The 20,618-nt window shown below is 42.5% G+C and overlaps 1 protein-coding gene across 2 annotated transcripts in view; it reads left to right on the forward strand.

Annotated features, from left to right (window-relative positions):
* Positions 1 to 20,618, forward strand: part of PEX14 (peroxisomal biogenesis factor 14) — a 148,524-nt gene that overhangs the window by 40,263 nt on the left and 87,643 nt on the right. For both annotated transcript variants that reach the window (XM_023739413.1, XM_004385158.2), the window contains exon 3: positions 16,986 to 17,070. In XM_023739413.1, coding sequence (XP_023595181.1) covers positions 16,986 to 17,070 — 85 coding nt within the window. The remainder of the gene's footprint in view (positions 1 to 16,985; positions 17,071 to 20,618) is intronic.

Below are 20,618 nucleotides of genomic sequence, written 5' to 3' on the forward strand. Positions count from 1 at the left end.
TGCCTCTTCTCCCCTTAAGTTCCAAGAAATGTCTTATGGCCTTAACTGCACATTGGATTGTACCTAACTGGATTGTGTTGAGCTGGGCAGTGGAGGCAGGCGACCGACTTCCCCCTTCTGTTCCGGGGTTCAGAGTGCTGGTTGCCATCCAGCAGAGTGATCAGATAGCACTGATTGGGGGTCACTTCACCCCTGTGATATATCCCTTATGCAGATTTCCTTTGAAGAGAGAGGAGTCAGGTTCATTAATTAAAGGAGCCTGGCTCGGAGCGGCCTGTAATTATAGGTACTAGAAATCTGAATTTTAAGAGGTCTGCGCAGCTGCATTTTGAAAAATGTAGGGAGGCACCGAGAAATACAGGCTGTGGGCAAGAATGTGGCTGAACCAGATTTGGAAGGTTTGGGTTTTGGCAGAATTCCTCTTCAAATTCATATTTATTTATTCATTCTCTCTCTCTTAATGGGAAGCTGAACCTGTGAATTTTTTTTGATGGAGGTCACACCGTATGACTGTATGGCTGTGTGGAGTGACAGAGAGAATTGTGTGAACTAGAAGATGCTTAGTTTTTAAGGAAGCAAGGGATATCTTTGGGCCCTAGAAATGTAGCATTTGAAAAGATGAAATCTTTTCTTTTTTTTCCTTAAAATGAGTGAGGGGAGCAGGGAGCAGAAACTTAATCCTAATACAACCTAGGGACATAAGTCCTGGGCCAACATTGGGCTCTAGAATCTTTGTCCTCACTTCTTCAGAACCGTGTCTCCTCCTCTATCATAAACCACTTTCTGATGTGGACCCATAGTTACAAACCGAAATTTTCAGACCTTTATAGGAAATCCTGACCTGTCTGTTTTCTTTCTCATTTGCTCAGTTATTTGTAGGTTGACCTTTTGCTCTGGGTACTTTCTCTCTCTCTCCTTTTTTTAAATCTTTCTATTTGATTGATAAGGTCCCTTTTTGCTTCTTGTCAAAAACCTTTATTTAGATGCGTGACTATTTGCATCTCTGTTAATTAACCATGGCTAATTTGGGATATGGCTAGAAGAGGGGAGAGTTAAGGGTTAGATGAGTAGGGGTCCCTTCTCTACCTCCCCTGGGAAGGGAAGAAGAGACTTTTGGTGGTTGGGGCTCTGCAGAGACCTGTGTGACTTAGCAGGGCTGAAGGCAAACCTAGGGCAGGGCTGAGCCTCCTTCCTGCCGTATTGGCTTTGTCTTTTTGGGGGGATTGCAAGCACTGTTCCATTTCATGGCCTGGGGGACCCTCTGCCCCTGCTTTGGGGATTACAAGGGGCTGAAATATATATTTTAAAAAACTATATCATCTTACTCTTTTTTTTTACATTATTGTATGTATATATATTGGGAAACCTACTACCAGTGAACCCGTAAACTGTGGAGTAGAAGGAAAGTCTCTGAGACCGTCATTGGGTGCATTTACAATATGCAGATTGCCATTCCAATTAGATTGAAACCTCTATTTAGCAGAGTGGTTTTGTGAAATAAATAACTTTTGAAGAAGAAGCTCTCCTATATATAATAAATATATATATTTTCCTTCAGTTGCCGGCAGTGAGCTTCCTGCCTTCCAAACCCTTGCCCTGAAATGCTGATTCAGAAGCTGGCAGCATCTTTGGGCCCTTTGGAGAATAAATGCTTCTCCTTCGCTTTCCTGGCACCGGGATTTTATCCTTGATTTACAGTGCTCAGCTTGTTAGCTCCGGCGAAGGGGAGGTGGTGTGAAGGTCATCATGTCCGGTTTGTCCTCTCGGCAAGAAAGTGAGGGTGTGTATGTTTCTTCCTGTCTGCTTGTGGTGGTAGTGGTGGGGTTTGCATGCCCCCACTTCTCCCAGAATGAGTAGGGCCAAACTCTCGCATCTTGCTCCTCCACTCTTTATACTATATGCCAACCAACAGGGGGTGAACGATTTGGAAAGCCTAATTCCAAATTTCAGGAAGAGTGCCACACCACCGAGTAGAGAGCTTCCCCCAAGCACTCCCTTCCGCCGTCCTCCCCCTTGCACAGCCCAGCCGTGACAAACTGACAGATAATTAACAGATCAGGTCCTCCTATTAGCCGTGTTCGTCCGGGTGCTGGAAGCTGCTCTTGCTTTATGCAGGTCCTTTAGCAGCCTTGTGCATCTGGGTGGTGTTGCACTAAGTGGTCAGAGCAGAGAGGGCAGGAGTGCTTTGGGAAAAGCAAACAAAGTGTTCTCTGGAAGAGAGAGTGCTTAAAAGGGAGAGAGGGGGCAGCGAGGTGCCCGGCTTGAAAGCACCTGGTGAGAATACTTGGACTTTCAGGGCTGCAATCCTGCATACCACCGCCTGCTTCAGGGAACAGTGATCTGGGCTATAATAGGATGCCTGATTACAAAGACATTTTGAAGGCCACTTAGTTCCAGGTCATGCTGTGCATTAGGTATACTAATCCTTTGCCGTAAAACTGGATTGGAATTGCAAAATTGGAAGTATGCAGTCTGTGTGTTATTGCTTTGGCATTAGATATTTCTATACAGGCACTGCCCTGTGTGGCTTTTCTCTCAGCAACCCAACTTTTCTTTTCCCGGGGAAAGAAGACTTCATTGTGAGAGTGTTCTCTACTACCTACCAGTGACTTTTAAAAACTACTTTTCTATTTATCTTGTGTGGTCACTTTTCTTCTCTTTATGATTTGAAATATTAATGTGCTGATAAATATAGCAACATGTAGGGGCTACACATAGGCTCCGGTCCTGGGGCCTGGCATGTTGGAGCAGAAAGAAATACCTAATTGCATCAAAACCACTCTAAGTTCATGTATGTGGAGCCCATCAAGCTGAAAGCATCCAGACAGCATCTGCTGTTATCAAATCACTCGTGAATCCAGCTAATTAAAATAGAGCTTCATTTTTCTGAACCATTGTTTGGCAGGAATTCGAAACGGGTCTAACCCAATTTCTGCGTGTTTATGAGCCTTTATTATATCAGAGGTACTTTTCTGTAAATGTACAGGGCAGCGTTAAATGAATTGATCCACGCTGTATCACTGTAGACGCACTATGGACTTGCTAATGATTTCTCTTCCAGCTTTCTGGTTTCCAGACATACTCTTGAAAGCTTTCTCTTTTTCTATCCTCTGTTCTTTGTCTTTTTTTGGACAAGAGAGTTCTTTAAATTTGTTTCCTTAATGAAGTTTTCTTTTCCATTTCTCTTTGTTTTTCCTTTTCTTCCTCTCATCCTGTTTTTGCTCTTCTTCTAGTGGGTGAGATTGGCCTTTCTGTACCTTTTTTTTCTTGCAGTTTTCTCTCTCTTCTTTCCCTTTGTTTTTCTCTTTTTGTCTCTCTCCTCTTTTACTTTTTCTTCCATGTCTTTTCTCTGTCTTCTCTTTCTCCTTTCTCTCTTCTTTCCACCTCCTCATTTCTCCTAATAAAATATTGCCTCCACATACAAATACAGATTAGGACAGAAAGTGGGTGTCCTAAGCAGGCAGAGAGATTTGGCTGCTCTGAGGTGATGTCAGCCTGAATTCTCTGAATTTGCTTGTATGCTTTATTTTAGTTTGTGAAAAGATTTTTTTCAAACCACATCTACTCTATTTTATAGTCTAGTAATCCTGCTTGAAGATGAAAAGTATTATATAAATGCCAACTAATTATTCCTTATGATACTTTTGTGAGTCTTTAAGCAGTATTAGTTCCATTTTACAGATGAGAAGGCAGAAACAGGAAAGGTAAGTAACTGTCTGAAAGTTACTGAGGAAGTTGGTGACTGAGTTAGAATTAAAGCCAACTCATCTTCAGCTTTGATTCTTGATTACCACTTTATAGGAGTTTAGTTTTCTCCCCATAAGAATCATATATATTTCAAGTGAGGATAAGAGTATGCTATCCCTTCTTTCCTTCACTTTACCTACTTTTAACCTTCTGAAGTTTCATTTGTAGTCTTCAGATGTTAAATGAATTTCTAGGTAATTCCTAGGAAAGAAGGATGCCAAACCACTTATGGGCTGGTAAAACCCTGTCCATTACAATCTCAAAGCAGAGCGCTCACTTTCTGTTTCCAGCAGCTTCCAGTAAGTGGGCCCACGTCACACGCGCTGGCCCCCGTGATCATAGCATTGTAAGAAGCACTGCCATATTTGATTGAATTTAGCCATTCTGGAATGACGTGTGCATGAAGTCGTCTCTTGCATTACTGTGGCCTTTATTATTGCTAATGCATTCTGACATTACAGGTGTAGCCTTGGCTCTCCCAGAAAGGGCAAAGCTACTCTTACTAAGCCTAAGAGCAGGATTTGTGAAAACGTTATACAGTGAAACCAGTATTCACATTTAGTTAATAAGCAGAGTAAGGGAAATGCTTTTAGAGAAAAGATAGCCAAGTGTTAGAGACCTGCTCTAATTTTTCACCCAGCATTGTTTATTAAAAAAAAGAAGACTCAGTTAGTATTGTTCTCCTACAGAGAATTAGGGTCAATGGATAGAAGGTTCAGTAAAGTAGATTTCAGCTCAGTGTAAAGAACTCCTGAAAATGAGTTGATAGTCTCTTGAAAGAGTGAGTTCCCTGTTCATCATAAGCATTCAAGCAGAGGCTCGCTGATCATTTGTCAGGCTTGTTGAAGAGGGGAGGCCTAGATCATGCGTGGGACTGGATGGCCCGAGCTGGTTATGTCTTCTGGCCTCTTTCTTTGCCCTGGATTGTAACAGCAAAAGCAGCATCGTTGCTCGTTTGGTTTGATTCTCTAAGTGCTTGATACACTGTAAGGACCCAATGAATGCTCAGTAACTATTTGTTATTTAATCTTTGGTTTTCTACTTCTTAATCTAACTTGAATAAAGCTGCTCTTGTTCAGTTAGCTCAGGAAAACCACAATCTCTGGCACCCTCCTGGAATGAGTCATTCTGGATAGCCAGATTTTCTGGATGACCGTTGAGATCCATATGAAACAAAACAAACAAAACATTTTAAAAGTTTGGCTGGGAATTGTGTAAAATGGATTATATACTTTTCTTGCTTTATTAAGCAGAGGATCTGGAATATAATTTAATCCTGATGACTCAGTATCATCATTTTAGATATACATGTTTATATTGTATAGAAGTGGAGTTCTATTTTCAAAACCTGTTGAAATATAAATGTTATTATTATTTGCCCCTAAACAACTCTACCTATGCTAAACGACCCCAAACTAATAAGCGTTTTGAATTTTTTGTTTGCTTTTCGTAGATGTTTTTCTCTTGACATTTGCTGTTGGGCTTTTCTTGCTATCACTTTGTTCTATAAGTGTCCCTGGTGTCCCTGTACTAGCTGGCTCGTTCTTCCTTTCTCATTTGCAGTTTTTAATCTTCTATGATTTGGGCACCAGATTTAGAGTTGTATATAAAATAAGTAGTAAGTAGTGTGAGTAAAGCTTTGCTATGTGTAAAATGGATGGAATTTGTAATGTCTTTTTTGGCAGTAGTGATTTCTTCACCGGCTCACTTTCCCCTCATCTCTCCATTGGTTTTCAGCATTTTTTTAATTGGGTGAGATTGGAGAGCTGAGCTCCAGAAAGCGTCTTGGCCTTAACTCTCTTTGAACCAAACTCATTTTCCTGGCCTAGATGTCACAGGCTGCCTCATGGAATAAGCTTCAATTCCAACTGATACCCGCAGGGTTTCCAAGGCTGTAAATCTTTATAGAAGCAGCCTGCCACATCTTTCTTCTGTTGAGCGGCTGGTCGTTTTGAACCGATCTTACGATTAGCAGTTGATCGCTTTAACCACTGTACCACTGGGGTTACTGTGGAATAAGGTTAGAAATTATAAAATGTCCCAGCTGGAAGGGTTCGAAGGTCATCTGTTTGACCCCCCCCCCCCTTATTTTATAGAAATGAAGGAATCTGAGGTACAGAGCAGGGAAGTGAGAGGTTAGGGCTCATGACAAGTTAGTGTCAGGGTCGGACTTGCTGCACAGCTTTCTTGAGATACAGTTCCTTTCTCTCCTGCCCCGCTGTCAGGTTCTGTTCCCTACCAACTTTGAGCAGAACGTGTGTAAACGAGAAAATACGGCTATTTGTTTGAGGTAAAATCATGGAGAAAAATTGTTTGCTGGCTTATGAGCAGGTTCAGAACTAAAGTTCATAAACCTAAAAAGGCTTCTGTTTGTTGCAGTGTTTATCAGTGTTTGCACTCAAGGCTGATATCGATATTGTAGGAGAAGCTTTAATCCTTTCATTCAAATTTACAAGAAGTGCTGTTTCCTTTTAGTTAAAAAAAAAAGTCCAAGAGAGCATTTGATTTGAGAAACCAAAAGTCTAGAAAATGTATCCGGGAGTCCTCGTCAATTTGGGGCATAATGAAATATAAAAAATACTCAATAAAAGCTCCTTTATTACTTTAACTGTTTAAATGTGGAGTTTTTAGCCATCAGGTTAATGTTTTGGTATCATTTTTTTATTTGATTGTGAGCACTTTTCCAGGTAGCTCTGCCACTTGAGCGCTAATCAGATTCCCACAGATGAATGGTGCTAGCTGCAGCCTTACATCACCGCGTTTTTGCTTCGACATTATTTTATTTGGTTTTCCTGTAAAAGTTAATAACTCTGTGTGTCCATGTGTTTAAACAGGCAAGAAGAGAGAGAGAAAGGACAGTGAGCAGAAACCATGAGGGATGTCTCAGGAAGCTTTTGCTCAGTGGAGGAGATTGAGGGATTTTTGTTGTTTCCAAGTATTTCACTCTGTGAGCGGGGTGTGGAGAATCAAGAAGGTTGCAGAGCAAGATGGTAATTCATAACCCTTCAGATAACAAAAAGTGATCTTTTCTCTGTTTCCCAGACAGAGCTGGAAGGAGTTTGAAATGAGTTACCATCGATTTAGAGGAGGCTGAGGATGCTCAATAGATCTGATTTACATAATGGTGAGAACTGTTTAAATTTTGTGTTAATTGTAAGTAAATTACGTGCTCATTTGGCATCTCCCAGATTACCAAGATTGGTAAGAACATCAGATGCAGAGCATAAAGACCCTTGTGTTCAACTTCCCATTATAGGTAGGAAACAGTGGCTAGTGGCCAAGATGGCCCTGGTGTTTAGTAGGCCTTTGTTGAATCATTTATTTTTTAAAGTATGTGTTTGTTTATTGGTAGCTGTGGTTGTTAATAAAAGGAATGTTCGTGATGTTTAGTGAGAGGTTGCTGAATGGTTCAAAGCCATGAGGATTACCATTTGATTCTTCCTGCTTGCTGTGGTTTTCCTTGCTGAGCTGAAAGTTTCTAAGTTGGGGCTTATCAGAAGAGGCAACTGGTATTTGTTGATTCAGTTTCCCTTCTGAATTTACATCTGTACTAAAGACATAGTCTAGTGGGTACAGATCTGATAATGGATATGAAAATCAGTTCCACAGTCCTTTTCTCAGTGCCTCTGAAAGAAGTCTAAAAAAGTGTTCACTCTTTCATCATCTGCGAAAGATGCACGGAGTCTTGATTCTCAGTGTTGCACACTTTGTGTGGATAAATTACTTCTGTTGTTGTTAGCTGTTGTTGAGTCAGCTACCCACTCATGGCAACCCCATGCACAACAGAACAAAATGCTGCCCAGTCCTTTGCCATCCCCATGATCAGGTGCACATCAGACCATTGTGATCCATTGGGTTTTCATCGGCTGATTTTTGAAAGTAGATTGCCAGGCCTTTCTTCCTAGCCTGTCTTAGTCTGGAAGTACCACTGAAACTGTTCAGCATCATAGCAACACACAAGACTCCACTGATAGATGGGTGGTAGCTGTACATGAGGTGTATTGGCTGGGAATCAAACTTGGTCTCCCACATGGAAGGCAAGAATTCTATCACTGACTGGAGAAACCCTGAGAGTATGGCTTCTGGACACCCTTTTAACTCAGTACTGAAGTCACTCCTGAGGTTTACCCTTCAGCCAAAGATTAGACAGGCCCATAAAAGAAAATGAGACTCAATGGGCACACCAGCTCAGGGGCAAGGACGAGAAGGCAGGACGGGACAGGAAATCTGGTAATGGGGAACTCAAGATCGAGAAAGGGAGAGTGCTGACATGTCATGGGGTTGGCAGCCAGTGTCACAAAACAATATGTGTATTGTTGAATGAGAAACTAATTTGCTCTGTAAAGCTTCATCTAAAGTACGGTAAAAAAAAATTCAAAGATTTAAAAAAAAAGAATTCTACCACTGAACTACCACTGCCCAAATTACTTCTAAAGTCATCTAAAAAGGTACAACCTATGTTAGATAGTCCTTTCTTAGAAAATAGAATCTGACCACCATCTTATTTTGTATGGCTGTGAGGTAAGTCTGATGTTTGTTACTCCACTTATTACTAGAGTTAATACTGCTGATCTTCCTGTCCGGGTGGATAGCCGTTCCCGTCTACTCTCTGGGACCTGTTTGCTTGGTGACGAGGGTGACTTTTCCTTGAGAGGAGCTGACTTCATTTGACCACAGTAATTTGAAGATTTTTGAGTCTCTCAGCTTATTCTACTATGAATCATATTTTTGGAACTCCTACTTTTTTTTTTTCCCTTAGGCCGTGGAAGCATCTAAAATAATAGCAGGAGCTGGGACTTGTTGGTCTTCTGTTATTAGCAGATCTTAATTGTTTACCACCTTCTGCCTCCCAGTAGATTAAAGGTGATCTTTAGCTACTCACATTTGTCATTTCAAATTCTTTTCTCACTATCTTTTGGATTCGAACTATTTCTAGGCTATGAATAGTACTTTTTTTTGTATTCAAGCCTGTTTTTTAACATTAGTTTCTCTCCTCTTTTCTTATGGGATGTCTGGTTAGGAACACTGTTTAGTGGATCCTGAAAGGTGTTAGTGTTGAGCTATATGTGGGGTGAAGGAAGATGGAATTTCTTGGTCCAGAGCTTATCTTTCTTGGAATTCAGGAGCCCATCTTCTTGCCCTCCAAGAGAAGGTGCTAAGTCATGGGGAAAGGACCCTACCCTGCGCCTCCTGGTGGTGATCCATTCAGTGACTAACCTCCAGTGATAACTTGAGGCTTGGAGTTGTCACTATCCATGACACAACCTTTCTTTGCCCCTTTCCTAATCTCATAGCTCAACAGTGTGTGGCTAAAGAGAGTTTCATCAATCTCTGTCTGGTCTGGACCTCAAAAGAGGTAGAAACTGAAGTAGCGCTTCATCCACTGAGCATCTGAAGGTACTAGAGTTTAAGACAAGTAACCTTCAAAAAGCCTATAATTCAACCCATGATAGAAGCAGTGGTATCATTAGGAAGGTCCTGGGGACTGTAAGCTACATATTTTTAGTGTTGGAGTCACCAGCCACCCTCACCGTGTGAGCTTACAGTTCTCCTAGGGAGCATCTTGGACATTAAGTCATTACATTCCTTTGGAGTGATTCAGCTCAACAGCTTGACACTTTCATTAATTTTTACAACATGAAGGCTGGGTGCTCTTTGCTTCCTCTTTAACAGCCCAGGGAAATTAGAGGAATATAGAAAATATAAAACCAAGGGAAACTGGAAGAAGGGACAGTCAAGGAGCTGTTGAAAGACATCGTGTTAGGAAATTGAGCTCTTTGCGTTTTCTTGGTACCTCCGGGGACTGAGCACCCAACTCTTGCCACTCGTCTGTGGCACATAAACCTTTCATTTCTGCTCCTGGCATGCTGGCCGAACCTCATACTCGCAGCCAGCTCGTTTGCCTTCTCTGCTTGGGGTCACCGCTACCGTGATCTGTGTATAATGGCATTTTCCTCCTCTTTTCAGTATGGAGGCTATTACAGTTTCTTCTCTAAACAGGACTTCAAACAATTTGCTGCCAGTTGGATTTCAAAGCCAAGGAACAGGCAAATGTCATCCTTTTTTTCTCCCCTCTTTGGGTAACTGCTTTGTTGGTTGCATCAAAAATTAGAGGGGTTACTATCTAAATTCAGGTGGGGATGCATGGGGACAGGGCATTTAAATTTGCTTTTCTTTCTCCCTGAAGAAGAAAATCCTTTTCCTTTTCAACCTTTCCTGAAAAGGAACTTTGATCTTCTCAACCCAGAAGCAGGGGTTTTCAGCTCCTCTACAGCAAGCATGTACACTCTGGCTCTTTCTGTGGAGGAGTCAGACCGGGGCACTGGCAGCTCTGCTTTCCAGAGCTTTACTGCTCAGCTGCACCAGTACCCTCCTGGCTGGAAGTTGGCACCCACAGTACTAGGCTGGATGTGAAAACATCTCCAAAGTCACCCATATGTCCCTAAAATCACTGTCACTTGATAGTAAATAGTGCATATTGGTTTCCAGTGCTTTTTATTTCACATACATTTCTGGAAACACTACTTTAATAAAATAAAACAGTGGCATCCTGACAAGCCGTTCACGGGATATTTTTAACTAGGGCCAAGAAAAAAAAATTTAAATGGCAGAGATATTTCACTTTGAAAGGTAGTTTTTGCACAGTGAAGTTGCTACTTTTCATAAAGGCTTTTACTACATATATCAATGTGTTTTAAGAGAGACGAGGGTCAATAATGCCTGCTTTAGAATGCCCTAAATACAGATTTACACAATAGACCTTAAAATATGTGGTGTTCTCTCAGGCAGACTCTTGTGCACTTCCACCAGAGATATTTTATTTCTTTAATGTGAAAAACAAAAGGACAGAGGAAAGTAAAACAAAGGAAATTAGGGCCCACAAGCATAATTAGTAGAGGGTTGTAACCCAAATCAACAATGGGAAGGACACAATGACAAAAACCAGGAAATTCCAAGTTGAAAGAGAGTCTCTTTCCTTTAACTCCTCACACGCCAGCTTTCCCAGGTGCGGGAGGCTGCCTTAAGTACAACTCCCTGTCTTCATTTTTGAACTTCCTGGCTTTTGTTGACGCCTCTCTCCTTTTCCCCCCTTAATGTAAATGAAACATACCTTTGTGTGCGTGTGTTAATTGTAGATAAATGGGCTAAAAATGCCTCTTGATTTTGTAACCCTTGGAGAAGGGGAAGGAGTAGAAAGAAAAAAAAAAAACCAAAACCCGTCACTGTCATCTGTTCGTTTTTAATGAGCAATTTTAAAAAATTGAAAATAAAAGAGGAAAATGAATAGGTGTTGAACCAGCCCGTGATATGTAAATGCCAACTAGTAATTACCTAAAACCTCAATTTTCATTCTGTTTCATCTTGCAAAACATTTCATTTTCCCTGAGTGAAAACACTTAATTTGGGCTGTGTGCGTTCGCGGAGCGGCCGCCGCTGGCCTGCGCCTCCGCCGGTTCCGGCTAGGGGGCACTTTGGCTCTGCGCTAGGCTGCAGAGAGCCTTGTCCACCTCAAGGTTATTCCCCTCTTGCCATTCCAGTGGTTTTGCTCGGAGAGCTCCGTGGAGCCCCTCCCCCCTCCCAGTAGTCTGATTTCGGGGAGCCTTCTTCCTCCTTGTCCTTGCAGAGTATCGTATTGAATTTTGGCTGACCGAGCCTTCCTCTGCGTATTAACTTTCCCCTCTTACGTGGCTTCTACGCCGTTGGCTTCCCTGAGTGGGATTTCACACTCAGAGAGCAGCTCTCTGCCTGTCTCCCTTTGAGATTACAAACACGATCATTTCGATTTGTTTTGTTTTGTTTATTGCTGCTTTTTATCCTTTTCATTTTGGCGGCAAGGGGCAACTCTCCTCCATTGATGCTTAACACCCCTTTGCTCTCCTACCACACTTAGAATAGTGATCCTGCTGTGTCTTTCCTTTCGCTTGCTCGTAAATTTCCTTTTCCTCAGGTTTTGACTCTGTCATCTTTGGGATGTATTTGTGCAGCACCTTGGAATGTGGCTGGTGGTCGCCCCTGCTTCCTTCCCTCCCCAGCCTGTTCCCTGGCTAGAAAGAGAATGGAGAACCCAGGATTGTGAACGGTAGGTTACAGAGGAGTCTGGATGTGGTAAACCAGAATTACGTTGTCCTAGGACCCTGGATTCGTGAGCGCTCTGCTTGGAGTCACAAGGAACATGGCCTCTTTAGTGAGATATATAGCTTCATAATTAGCCCGTTGCATTTTTTCACGAGTGCTAGCATCAGCGTTCTCCAATGTGTTTCTCTGATTAACAGCTGCCTTGCAACTATTTCCTTGTGCCACCGATGACCATATTTGTCAAGGAACTCCTGACAGAGTACTGATTTCTCACTAAAATGCAGCATTTGTGTTTGAAGAGGGTTCTCTCATTCTCGGTAATGCCTAGCTTTTAAAGTCAATCCCTGTTAAAACTTGCATTGGCTTTGGTCTAACGCTTGTTAACAGGCTTCTGGGTCTCTCTACTTTAGAGTAGGAGTGGAGGAACCTTTCACAGGCAATTTAATCTTCCCAGCAGTGCACGTGGAACCGTGGAGCCCGGCGTGCTGGAATGGGGCTTCAGGCCCACCCGCATCGTGGACATTTCCTCTTGTCCTCTAGTTGTGATCTCTCTGTGTTAAACAGGACGTGGCTTTGGTTGTTAGTGCCATGAATTTTTGAATATTTTTAATATTTTACAATGGCTAATGAATGCTCACATTTTAGGAGATAGATGTGTATGTAGTACACAGGATTGCTGGAATTGGTGGCATTCCAAATAAGTGTCACAGGAGACAATGCATCAGGTTTACATGGCAGGTGCAAAGTGCTAAGGCTCCCTCCAACCCCAGGTTTTCTATTAGGGAGGCTCTGTTCTCCCGTCCCCCTCATGCAGAAAAGAAAGTGTGCATTCCGAAGATTACAATGAGCAGGTCTTTTGTAGGAGAGTTTCAAACACATAGGGAGCCTCTCCTCTGCGAGGACCGTCAGGAACCTCGAGTCTTCTCACCAGGGATTACTTATCCTACACAATGCATTTAACAGTACATAGTTCATAGTAGATAACCCCCAAGTAGACTGTATTCCATTGATTTATACAGTTACAAATCCTGGTCTCTCAAACACAAATCTCAATTGGCCAGTCATCTTGGATCCAAAGGTGTTTTTCAGCCTGAAGTCCCCCCTTTTCTCTGGCCTGCTGGCAGTCACTGCAGTGTAAGCATTGTTATAAGACTGGCAAGACAAGAATTTACTCCTTTTCTCTGCACCTCAGTTTTACCTTCTAGCTTTAAATGACAGTGAAAATGATCAAATTTCCCTCAAGTTGTGGAGTTGGTGGTGGCAGGGTTGTTCTGCTTTGCTTTGTTTGGGTAGGGGGGAAGGGTAGTGGAAGTGAGAAACTTTGCTCCTGTTTTCCTCTGAGTTAGTCTTATTTTTAGTAAACTAGCTACCGGTAATTCGAATACACTCTTTAAGTACTCTATCAGTGCAAGAATAGGGGAAAGGGAAGCCAAGTCCATATTTACCATGCACTCAACAGCAAGTGGTTTAGACGACAGTATCAGGTGCTTTGCGCCAGAATTCTCTCTGGCTTGCTGCACACCCACAACACGTGCAATAAAGTTCCTGCCTCCGTTTTACATCTTTGACATTGAGGCGGAAGATTTGGCCTGAATTTATGTAATTTAGTTGGGCACAAATATAACCCATGAATAGTCACATTCATCTTCTAATTAGAAAATCAAACGATAATACAGGACAGGCTGCAGGCACCCCATCATTTAATCCAGCAAAAGCGTGTTGTGTGTGTTGGGCCTCTGCAGAAGAAAGAGGCAGTTGAATCGCTTCATGAAGTTAATGAAAAGTGTCCAACAACAGGGAAACGAAAGACGCAGACTGAGGGCATCGTCAGTTATTTAGATGCTAAAATCGTTGCATTATGGGAAAAAGCGTTTGGGGAAGTCTTTAGCCTTCTATGTATGAATCATAGGGCTTACAGAATTCTAGATTGGAAGGCCTTTTTCCCCCCTGTTGTAGTACCTGATTCTTGTGGGAGGGAGAAGAGTGAAGAGTAGCAGAAGAAATAACTAGTGGAAGGAGGAGAAAGGTTTTCATATGTATGTTCACACATGTAGCTGCTTACCTGGGTATCTTTCTTACTCCGCATATTATGTTGAGGCTATCAGTTTGGGTGCTTTATATTTTTGCATCTGGCGTAGTGATATCGATGCTGTTAAGTATGTGATTTGCTTGTCGCCTGCGTTTTCAGACAAAGATCAAGAGGAACATAAACAAGCCCCAAACATACTTTATGTAGGTGTTTGGCAGTATCATTTTATATGACTTGAAATTAGTGAATGGAAACTTTAAAAGCAATTGTTCATATTTTTGCAAGTTTGAAGTGTGCCGGGACTTTGTCAAATTCCCGTTAAAATAAATACGTCAATTTCATCTCCCTTCCAAATTCATTTATCTTGCTTTTTTAAAAGGTGTTTTCTACTTTACCTGATGTTTAAATTGGATTCACTCGTTTATGCTGTTCTTTGCTATATCCCCCACGTTTTTCTTAAATGAATTACTAATGACAGAGCACTCCATCATTCCCTCTCTACAGCCACTTTAAGGAAAGCATGGTGATCTAAACCTTTTAACCTATTAAAGATGATTTTTCCCAATTGAATCAGACCCACCACAGGTGTAATAACTAATCATTTAAACTACACCTGCTATTATGTATTTTTAAGCCATTATGCGTGTTGGATAGATGATAATTCATGTTTATTGCATTGTCCGATGGTTCCGTTTTGCCTACACTAGGCTGATTAATGTATTTAAAGAAATAAGAGATGCAATTTTTTTAAAAAAAATTGATGGAATGTGCCAAGCACTGCATTGAGTGCACCATTAAACCCATCAGAACTTTGCTCTCTGACCAGAAATGCATATACCAAGGACTGTATTAAAAAAGCAAGGTGAAACCTGTGCATTTTAGTGGTGGGATTCTGTTTTCCTTCTCTGCTGTGGAAAATTTTGGAAGGATGAAGGAAACGTGTATGTTTCTATGGGTAAATCGTAGGAGCTATGCCATTAGCATCTTCTGCTTAAGACCTGTTCATCCACATTTCCTCTGACACCTGGTACACATATCAGAGCGTGCACTGACTGCTGCATGATACGAATACTGTAATTTTCTTGTGTATTGAAGGTATATTTTTTCCCCAGGTGAAGAACAATTATCCCCAAGCCGTCTGAGCCACGCAGATTGGCATTGACCTGTGGGGCCTGTGATTCTGTAACTGTCCATTTTCTCTGCAGAGCATGGGCCTTTTTTCCTTTTGTTTTCCTTCTCCTTCACCAATACCCTTTCCCGCTTTTCCCCTTTCCTTTTTTTCCTCCCCCCTTCTGTTACTTTTCCTCTGCTTTCTCTTCTTGCCCTATTGCCTTCTTCTCCCGTCCCCTTTCCCTCCTTCTACCTGTTACCTTTTCTTATTTCTCTTCTATCTTTCCTTCCTCTTTCCCCTCTCCCATCTCTTCATTAAAATGCATCAGTTTTGTGGGTGTTTGTTAGAATTTTCTCTTATTTTGGTGCAGCCTGAGGAGATCTGGTCGAAGGGCTAAAGGGGGGTGAATCTGTAGTTTGGGGGTTCTAGAATCTCGAGCATCAGTTTTGCTCTAGCCCAGAACTGATTGGTTATCACTGCAGCTCACGGTGGTGGTTAAAATTGTAATGTGTTTTCAGTGTTGGACAGATTGTAACTAGTAGGGAGCTAGGCTTGGCTCTCAGGGAACACTAGTGCATCTTATTGCTGACAGGTCCAAATCTGAAAAGTCAGGGGAACCTGAGTTCATCCTTTAGGGAGGATGTCTTAGTTAAGCCTCCCAAAGAGTGATTATTGGAGAAATATATAAGGAAGTTGCCCTAGCTTTAACCTGCACCCTGGTTTATCCACAACATCTTTTATTACTAGATAAGCCGTCTGTTCGCAGAATTAAATTCATATAAAATATGGGAAAGAGATGATTTGTAACTTGTATTCCATTTATAGTCACAGTACTTTCTGTTTGAGTTTATGCCCAACTGCTACCCTTAGTGTGAAGGATCTTAGAAACCTTCCTTATATTTGGCTCATTAAAAATTCTTTCTTTCAGCAACTTATGAGCGAACTGCAGGACGTGTTGACTTTACCTGTAACATGAGACCATATTATTCTTTTGGTTTTGATGAGGTGAATAATGCCAGTCATTCAAAACAGCCCCTTTTCTGTCTGGGGTAGGTTGGCGTTTCCCACCCGTCGCACTAATGTCGGATGGAGAGCAGACAAGCAGCCGTGTAAACACATGCTTTGTGTGTGCTGAGTGATGTGGAGGCGAGAACCTTCAGAAGTTTTCCTTCCATCCCCTACTTGCCTGATTTGTGAGATATGAAGATTTCATTAAATAATATTCTTTTCCGGGGGTAGGCAGGTAATCGGTCAGTCTGTCAGCTTTTAGCCATGAAATCCCCAACTTTGTCCTCTATAAGCTCTTCGGAATTCAGCTTCACTGCCTGATGTGACCATGTGAGTGGCTGTGCATGTTGTCTCTTATATTCTCCCCTCCACCTGGGGTGCGCTTAGCACTTGGCCAGGCTCTGCAGAGGAGCATGGTCTCTTCCCTCAGATGCTTGCAGTGTAGTTGGGGAGGCAGCCTGAACATTAGAAGACAGCATAATTATGTCTTCAATATGGTACACACTACAAGCATTTGGAATTTAAGGGAATAGGGAGATCAGAGACGGCGGGCTAATTTTGGGAAGGCTTTTGAGGAGTTAGAACAGGCTATCAAAGGGCTATGCTGGTATTGTGTGTGCAGTGTGTAGATGGGTAGAGGAGGGACAGGGAGGTTTTCCAGAAAGAGGGCACAGCATGGCCCAAGTGCAGTGACACGGATGAGCATGGCCGAGAGGGACTACCTGTGCGGAGTAGTGAAGAATTGGCTTGAACAGGGGAGGATAGGAAACGATTACTGCAGGTCTTAAAAGCTAGGCTGAGGTTTGATAGGTTCAGATACAAGAAGCCAATGAAAATAGGGAAATAACATAGTCTTTCATTTAGGTAGATTTTAAACTTAAGAAATAACTGGTTATAAATTTAGCAGTGGTATGCTTTCTTTCTATGGTCTTGGAATAAACTCATAGGACTTTTAATCTTGAAATTCAGACTATTGAGGTTTACTTTTCTTCTCTGTTTTATTTCCCCTACCAGATTGCCACAGCAGTGAAGTTTCTACAGAATTCCCGGGTCCGCCAGAGCCCACTTACGACCAGGAGAGCATTCCTTAAGAAGAAAGGTACAGGTTCCCCCATGGCCACACAGAACAACCTGCAGAAAGGGGTTGGGGACAGGGCAGTTAGAAGCCATAGTGTGGAAACAGGTGCTGAGTACATCAAGGATCTCCTATAGCTGTCCACTAGTGTGGGGGTGGGGAGGGGGTGAGGAGAGCCCCCAAGAGGGGAATACAGGTTCCTATCCTTAGAGTGGAGCAGAGAGATCGTAGGAATCGTGTAATTGAGAACCAGATACAGTAAAGCCAAGGCCTTAGCTCTGAATATCGTGGCAAAGGCATCGTTTGATGGAAAAAGGAGCCCATTGGATAAGACTGTGGAGAACTTCTGCTTTCTGGTCCGTTCTTCTGTTAATGACCCTGGCTGCAGAATGACTGGCTTTAGGTTAGGAGGTCAGCTGCTTCAGTAAAGAATGAAGAAGAAAGAAATGAAGGACCAGGGAAACGAGATGACTAAACAAGGTCAGGTTAAGGTCAAGCTTGGGATCAGTTCGATTTACAGATTGAGTGGTAAATTACTGGTTTTATGGTATTTCTGTAAGCAGGGATAAAATGGATCCCGACAAATTCGATACTGTCCAAAGCAGACAGAATCTATTCTGGCTCTGTTGGAATTTAGGATTTTTTTTTTGTCAAGTACAAAGGAAGCAAAACAAACAAGCAAAAAATGAAACCTGACTTTTCATTCTTTGAACATTTAATTTTCTAGAAATCTAGGAATTTGTTTAAAGGCTCATATCTACCATTCGGGGAAAAAGTGAGTTTTCTTTCCCCCAAACAAAACTCTTTTTCCTTTAGGATCTGGAATGTGAGCCTCAAAATGCTAAGTTTTGAGCACTAGGTCATTTGGGGCTGCACTAGAAGATGAAGTGGTTTGGTAGTGTCTTCTAGGCCTGTGCATGATAGCCCCCTGAACTGATACTCAGGACAGTGTTGATCCCTCCACTCGATCGTGTCCCAGGGTTTAGTAGTGAAAGAATAAGTCCAAACATTTCATCCCAGGCAGCTGCTTAGAGGCACTGCTGTGGCCTGCAGGCTGGGCCCTGTGACAGACTTGGTGAGGGGGCTCTGTGTGCCTGTTGGCTGCACCGTCCCCCCACCCCCACCGCTCGGTCATTAGGAGATTATTAAAATTTGGAGTGCGTTGGCCAGCCTCTCCGCTCCGAAAGCATCATGCCATAAAAGAGTTTTTCCTTGAAATATGTGTACCTATGGGGAGTAATTAATCATAAAAGCTTAGGGATTTCAGCTCTCTCATCAAAGCGTTGAAGCTGGGGAAAGCTGAGCCTAAAAGCTGTGCTGATTACCCGGGGTAACCTGAGACAAAATCTATGGTTGCCGAGAGATCCTTAGCCCCAGTATATTGTGCAATATTATAACTGCCTGATCTTCTCTTCCACCGTCAATGACCAGTTATTCCTCATTTTCTCTCAAACGCAGCTGGGTTAGAATTTCATTTGCAGAAGGTATTTAGAGCAATTTAGAGACAAATGTCTCTGGTGTTTGCGCGGCACTTCCCCACCGCAGGCTTTGCTGAGCAGTTTTAGTATCAGGAGCTCCATCTAATCTGTTTAATTTTAATAAATCCCTGACTGGGAGAGGGAGAGAAAAAAGAGAGAGAGAGACAAACTCTGGACCAAATAATACTTCTTTTAGTTACTTGGCTAATAATTACTGTAGAGATGAAACAGTTCTGTGGAATTATTATTTGTTGCTCTTTTTTTTTTTTAAAAAAAATCAATCACTTAATGAATGAATTCAGTGAAGAGTGAGCATCAGCCCTTTGCCGGGCCCTGTGCTAGGCAAGGGGGATTTAGCAGAGAACAAAACAGACAAAATCCCTGCCCTCGTGGAGCTTAAGTTCTAATGGGGAAAAGCAGACGATTAAAAGATGAAAAAGAAATACATGGTATGTCAAACGGCAAATACCACGGGCAAAAAAGAAAGCAGGGACTGTGGGGACGAGGAAGGCCAGGGTAGGTGTGGGGAAGGGATTGCAGTTTTAAGTAGGGTGATTACAGTCTGCCTCTCTGAAAGGGTAACATTTGAGTGAAGACCTGAAGGAGATGAGTATTGGTTGGCAGAGTGGGCACAATTCCTTTTTGACCCCTAATTACGGTTAGCGTTTTTACAATCTTAGGCAGCTGGAACCTTGAGAGGTTCTAGAGAGAACCACGTGTGTTTACCCCTGTACTTAAACCCGGAATCACTGAAGTTAATCACCCATCTCCATTATCCTCTAAAATGCTGCTTCAGTCAGTAATTATCCATTTCCGAGTTGAATCCCAGTAGGGTAAGTTCTGGCAGGACCTTCTCTGGGCAGATAATTCCAAGGTTTGATCGGTGTCTGGGGAAGAAGAGCCCCTCCGCGGATTTACACTTCACTTTTTTAATTTCCGGCTGTTCTTCTGTCAGGTTTACATGATCAGCGTAGCTTGGCACCATCCCTGACGGGGGTGCGCGAGGAGGGGCTTTTGCAGAGGAGTACATGTCTACCCTGCCCCTGACAGTAGTTGTGGAAGGACAGAGGGTTGGCTCACTGGTTGTTGGGGTGGGGGCGTCTTGAGGGGGAAGGGACCAAGTTTCTGGCACCTGCACTCCTTGCGCCTCCCCGCAGGACTCATTGTACGGGTGGGTTTGGAGCCCTGGCTTTGGAAGAGCTCTCAGCTACTGTAGTCTTGGCTTTTCCTAGCAAATGTCACTTCAGGGAATTGCAGTGGAGCACTGACTTGAATTATAATCTTGACTTTCTTTTTTTTAATAAACATCTCTTTCCTGAAAAGGCAAATCCAATTTTGTTTTTCTTTTAATATTATTTAATATTTAATATAGAAATTGAGGTCCCTGTAGTGCATGTCAGTTCAGTGGAAAATGAGGGTTACTTTAGGCTCATCAGCGGAGTTTGTCTTATTGTAAACCACAGCCGGGAGCAGGGGCTGCATCCTGCTTCTGTTACTGACAGGTTAAGTGTTGTACTCTGATTTCAGGGGCTGGGGAGATAGGGGGGTGGTGAGCGGGGAGTGAGTGGGATAGGGATGGAAGAGCACTGGTTTGCAGAGGTCTTTCATGGTTCTGTTTTTTCTTGAGATCTCTTTTGGATGCTTTAAAGTCTGAATATGGAGTCATTAATGAGAAGCATGAAGTTATTAGAATCATTTATCATTTTCTTTGAAGTTTGTGCTGCCATTTTGTGTAATTTATAACATTTCTTCCTTTTATCGAGAATTTTTTGGATGAAAGGGAAAAGCAGCTGTTCACCTTCAGAGTACACGAATAAATGTTTTTGTTTTCCTTCCAACCACTTGATTCTGCAGATGACACATCAGCTGCAGAGTCAGCCACACATGAAGATAATTGGGCTATGTGTGGGGTTTAAGCCCTCACAAAACTGGTCTATATATAGAGGCGGTTCTTGCCAGGCACACATCAGATCTGGGGCTTCAAGCAGGCTGCAGTCCAGGAGGTCAGATTAACTGAAAAACAGCAATAGAGTCAGTCCAGAAAGTTAGAGGTTTGGAAATTGTTGTCAGTAGGCTTATGGTGATTTGACACCC

The sequence above is a fragment of the Trichechus manatus genome, unplaced genomic scaffold (assembly GCF_000243295.1).
Source record: "Trichechus manatus latirostris isolate Lorelei unplaced genomic scaffold, TriManLat1.0 scaffold00133, whole genome shotgun sequence".
NCBI lineage: Eukaryota > Metazoa > Chordata > Mammalia > Sirenia > Trichechidae > Trichechus > Trichechus manatus.